The 5,860-nt window shown below is 38.5% G+C and overlaps 1 protein-coding gene across 1 annotated transcript; it reads right to left on the bottom strand.

The window, feature by feature from the left end:
* Positions 1 to 2,308: 2,308 nt before the first annotated feature.
* LOC135198242 (zinc finger MYM-type protein 1-like) lies at positions 2,309 to 2,824 on the bottom strand. The gene has a single exon (XM_064225814.1). The coding sequence runs from the start codon at positions 2,822 to 2,824 to the stop codon at positions 2,309 to 2,311; it is 516 nt and encodes a 171-aa protein (XP_064081884.1).
* Between the last annotated feature and the right edge of the window lie 3,036 nt (positions 2,825 to 5,860).

Raw genomic sequence — 5,860 nt, 5'->3', positions numbered from 1 at the left:
AAAATGAACAATGATAATGAAAACGTGCCTGCCATTATTCTAAGTAAAATTTGTTCAATAAACAAAATTGTAATCTTTATTGTATTTTAATACAATTTGCTCAATAACCACCTTTTACTTTTTTTAAACTTTTTACTGATGTAAACTAAAAATTGTTTTTCAAAAGTATTTTTCTCGAAAGGCATATTACTCGAAAGTCGATATCTATTCCTTAAATTGTCATTAGTATTCTCAACAATATTGGTTTTCGAGGAATTGATAGTTCGAGAAATTATTTTTCGAGCAATTGCTTTCGAGGAATTTACTGTCGAGCAAATGATTTCGAGAAATTTGCCGCACACCAGACTACATATTTGTGCTGTTCAACGTTAATAGGATCTTTTCGTTTGCAAAGGTGGATCCACTTCTTTTTCGTGTCGTCACCCTTTGGGAATTTATGAAAAACAAGATCCTTGTTCTGTCTTCTATCGAAGGTGTCAGAGCTTAATAAGACACTTGTCAGTGCATATGCAATCAGCTCTTAGAGCAGGCTCGCATGGAGACAAAGAAATACACACGTTGATAACATCTTGTTGACTTAGCTTCTCCTGAGATGTTCCTGAAAAATGTCACAGAAGCTTCTCGCAACGGAAGTTGTTTATGGGCGTGCTCTGTGCGGGAAGTACGTACGTAAAGTTGGTCTGATGGGCGGAACGAGTAAAAGATAGATTTTGATTTCTGAAACAATTATGATTATTCTTTTGTAAGGCCCTTGGAACAAAAGTAGTCCCAGTCTCGGACTCCTGCCGATTGCTAGTAAGGTGAGCACGAAACAAACACTATTTACAGGGCCCATTTGAATTTTGTTGTATTTGTCACAACATATATATATATATATTATATATATATATATATATATATATATATATATATATATATATATAACATATATATACATATATATATATATATATATATATATATATATATATATATATATATATATATATATATATATTACAGTGATCTTTTATTTTATATTTGTGATATGTGCATGGATTGGGTCTTTTGTATTTGCTGCATTTTATTCTTACATTTTTCTGCAGTTTTATTCCTTTATTTTTTATTTGTGAGTAATGTGGGGAAAATTCCACAGTTATCATTCCCTGTGCATATTTCTAAAAATGTCTTTTTTTTTTGTGTGTGTCTCTCTAGATGAATCAGTGAGAGATCGCAAGTAAACTGGGAACTTGACATGTCACAGACTATTATGTGTGAGTTTTGGGACTTGTGTTTGTGAGTTTGCTTAATTAATAGACTTAGAGGCATATATAGTACCTTTAGTGGGGGGAGATGACTCAATTAATGATCTGATGTCTTATGATTATCTCATTCATTAAAATTGAATCATATTCATTTTCTTTTGTTGGCTTTTTTAATAAACTTTAGTTTGATACAATGGTTTCCTATACTTCTTACCTACGTTTTAGAGAGAGAGAGAGAGAGAGAGAGAGAGAGAGAGATGAGTGTGAGAGAGATGGTAGACTTGGAGACTTGGTATTAGTTTTTTGTTTTTTCCTTTGAGAATTTGTGCCGAGGTTAGAACCTCTGTAACATATATGTATGTATGTATATATATATATATATATATATATATATATATATATATATATATATATATATATATATATATATATATATATATAACTGAATCACGAAAGTTTGGAACGTGATAAATGCATAAATAAAGGTATAAGCCACGAAGGAAAGTGAAACACTGGCGTAACTGCAAGATCTTTCGACTCAACGTCCTTTACTTAGTAGACTGACAAGCATGAGAAACTAAGAGGACAAGGAAGGGTCGTATAAGTGACATATAGGGATTATAAGGAGATTAGTACCTAGAATCCAACACACCTGGAGAATTAGTAACCTTCCCAAAGAACATAAATATGGGTACAATTTCAGAAGTTTACAAAAAGATTAAGTCCAACTGGTCAGACACAGGGATAAGACAATTAAAGGTTATACAGGGCAGCAACTAACCACATTCAAACTTTCGGTTAACAAAATCCTATTTACAAAACATATTAAACATACATATTCAAAGAAAATATCTATAAGGCAACTAATTTGTATCAGGGCCGTTTCTAGCTTTGTGGGGGCCCTAAGCAAGATGCTGTTTGGGGGGCCCTAGATAGATGGGTAGGTAGGTGACATGTTCCCTTAGGATTGTCCATCTTTGTGGTGATGCTGAAAAAAGGCTGTACAGTTTCTGTACATTGCTGAAATTGCTGATGGCATCTGTTGAAGCTGTTGCTGCATCAGGTTAGGGAATGTACACCCCATGGAACATAAAGTGCAGTGCACGAGGGTTCTTATCCAGAAGTCTGGCTGGAACTTCTTTGTTCCTCCCTTTCGTGTTGGCACCATTATCATATGATTGTCCTTTGCAATCATCAAAGGGAATATTCAACTCCATTAGGGTCTTCAAAATCAATTGTGACAAACCAAGACCTGTTGTTTCAGAAGCTATAAGAAATCCCGTAAAATGTTCTTTGATTTCTGGTGCTTTGTCCATTTTAACAGTCCTTATGGTGACTGACATCTGTTCTTGGTGGCTTACATCGGGAGTACAGTCCAAAATGACTGAATAATATTTGAACTGTTTAATCTCAGTCACCACTGTGTCCATTATTTTCCCACTGATTGAGGCAATAAGTTTATTTTGGATGACATTTCCAAGATAGCTGGAATGACTGAACTGGCCACTCTCAACACGCTCAATGTGCTGCTTCATGACAGGATCAAATCTAGCAAGCAAAGGGAAATTTAAACTTTTCATCGGGGGCCCCAGGGTGGCTTGGGAAACTTAAATTTTCCAGACTACTCAGGGGGGCCCTAAACAATCGCCTATTTAAATCTGTTATTGTATCTTTGAGGTCATTCTTAAACATGTTACAAATACAAGGGTCTAAATGAAACAGGCCACGACTAATATTAAAATTACAATAGGAAATAAGTTGTATAGGGGCAGATTCTATAAGATTTCGGGGTAAGACATCTTTAGATCTTGCAATTACTGAACTACCAATCCAATTTATCTGGTGGTTGTTTTTACTTAAATGAATGAATATTGCATTAGATGTTTGCCCAGTTTTGACAGAATATTTTTGCTGTTTGAGTCTTACTTCTAAGCTCTTGCTAGATTGCCTGACATAAAAGGAGGGGCAGTCCATACATGGAATTTTATATATTATGTTGTTGCTTTCTCTGGGACTATTTTTATTAACATTCCTTTTAGTGTGTTTTTATAGGAAAAAACAAGGTTGACCTTAAAAGATAAAAAAGAACTACTAGGCAAATTGTCAGTCAAATTTCCTTCGCTACCTTACCTTTATGGATTATGCTTCTCTCTCCTTCTCCCTTTAGGCTGCCTGGTAGGCTCTCTCTGCAGTTTCTCTCATTTTATTGTTCACCAAATATATCAGATTTTCACCCTCCAGCCCCACGACTCTTCCGGCTTCGGTGAAGGCCTTATGCTGGGGTCACACATTCACGTATCACGACGGCGTATGCCCACGTATGTGGATCGTGGGCATCATCGCGGTGAAATGACCTTGAACAGCTGGTAAACAGGACACGGGCTAACGGACGTAGAGCCAGCACCGTAAATTGCGCCGCAAATGTACGCGCAAAGAAAGCAAGTTCGGACGTGATGGAACATGTATGAGAGAATGTAAAAATATAGCATTATGAAAATCCAGGTTGTAAATTCACTTTGGTAGAATTCTGCATGTACTGTAAAATATTGTATATTTAAGTCAGACATTATAATATACATACCATTGGCAGTCCCAACATCTTGAGCTTCTTCTGACGGACGATGTGTGGCTTGAGGAAGTAGAATATGTTCAATATCCACTTCTCCCTGTCCATCAGTCGTCCTCCGTGTCGCTGTCATCACTCTGTATCTCATCCAACTCTGACTCCTGTAGGTGGAAGATGACATTTCCTCGACCTGAGTGTCTGCAGGAGTGGCTGTAGGAGTCTTCTCAGGGCCGAAAGAAGGTCCTGCAAGATGTGACATTGATGGTCCCTTCCTTGGTCGTTTTAAGAGGTTCGGTATCTTGAAGGGCGTTGTGGAGAGTACTTGGAGGAAACTGCTGGTCTCGGGAGACGGAAACAACAGCTGACCTGAGGGTTGTTGTTGTTGTATTGAGTGTCGACCTGACCTTTTATACCACGCTGCAGCGTTGCCATGTCGCACAGGGTTGTAAATGTGCGAATCGGTTTCCCTGTAGGCTACAGCGAAATTAGGAGGCCCACGTCCTTCGCGGCAGAAAGAAAATAACGACGGCGAACAATGCAGCTGACCCTAGCACTTACCCTGCAGTAGTCACCGTGGGTCCCACGTGGAATGTCTGGAGCTACGTTAGGTGACATTTGGCGTGACCACCCACGACTTGTTTTGAACATTTCAAAACTGGAGCGGGCTACGGCGCCCTAGTGGGCGGAGCTTAGAGCCCGGACGACCCGTCACCGTACGTATACGATTTTACGTATGTTTTACGTTACATTTACGGTTTACTTTACATTTACGGTTTACTGACGTAAGCTGTTGCCAACTACCAATTTCCGCTCATGCGTGGGCGTGCATGCGTTGATATGTGAATGTGTGACCTTAGCATTAGCATCCTCCAGTGCTGTGTTAATGGCTATCTTCTCAGCGATAGAACCCTAGTAGTCTAGCCTGAGAATAATAGGAAGACAGTCGCAAAACTGCAAATGTTGCCAGGGGTATGCGGAATACTCAATGCCGAGAATGTCCTTCATGTAGCGTGGAAATCTCAAGCAGATGACGTGGGAAACAACAGTACAACAAATTGTAAATGCCGCATGCAATTAGTGTGGGAAAGGGTAGTCTAACAGACTGTAAACAAAATTTACTCCGGTGCAGAAAACTCATGTAGGCAACGTGGAAATATATAATAGTAAACGAATTGTAAATGGGTATTGCAGGTGCGGAAATTCATGCGAATGCTGTTGTAAATCAAGTTAGATCCCGGTAAATAACAGTGCAACTAAGCTGTAACGGTCATGCAGATTTATATTATGTACAAGTGGAAATACTCAACGCCGATACTCGGCAATATGTCCGTAAAATCCCTGTAAATAAATAGTCACTACTGGCGCGTAGCACGGCGGAAAACTCACCCCGTAAAATCTCTGTAATTTACAGTTCGGCGGAAGACTCAACGCTGATAATGGATTTAGCAATCATTTTTGTAAACGTGGAAACCTCAACGCGAGTACTGGCCTGTAAATAAAAAAAAAAAAAACGAATCTTGCCACGAATCCAGGCAAAACTCAACATGAAAAGTCGTGGTGTAGCAAATGAATTTTGTAAACACGGAAACCTCAACGCAATTACTGCTTTTTAATGGGATCTGTAAATGCCAGTTCAACTGGGTTGAAAATAACAACAAATAAAGGATTTGTTATCACACATTCATGGAAAACTCAACGTGAAAAAAAGTGGTCCATGCAGTTAATAAAAAAATGTATGTATGGTTGTTTCTTATCGTCTCGAGGACGAAGACGAAAAGGGGATAAAAAAGTTTTTTCTTTTTAACAATGCAAACCCTTTGTCTGTCTTAACCTTCCAACCTGCCTGACTATGCTCAGAATTCGTATTTTTATGCTAGCATCGTAAAAACTAAAGGGAAGAGGAAGAACCAGAATAAAAATTCTCTCACTGCTGTTTAATCACAGATTCCACAGAACTCCATATCATACCTTTTATAAACCCTGCTTCCTCTCATGAACCTAAGACCTTCCAATTCCGCCTATTAAATCCCCTGAGAATTGGCCCCCACGC

Source organism: Macrobrachium nipponense, chromosome 22, assembly GCF_015104395.2.
Source record: "Macrobrachium nipponense isolate FS-2020 chromosome 22, ASM1510439v2, whole genome shotgun sequence".
Classification (NCBI taxonomy): Eukaryota; Metazoa; Arthropoda; class Malacostraca; order Decapoda; family Palaemonidae; genus Macrobrachium; species Macrobrachium nipponense.
Note: the sequence above shows the minus strand (reverse complement) of the source record. Positions and strands in the feature narration are given on the sequence as shown.

Bases quoted from the DNA above. Each gene is read 5' to 3' on its own strand.
- LOC135198242 (XM_064225814.1), bottom strand. From the start codon at position 2,824: ATGAAAAGTTTAAATTTCCCTTTGCTTGCTAGATTTGATCCTGTCATG.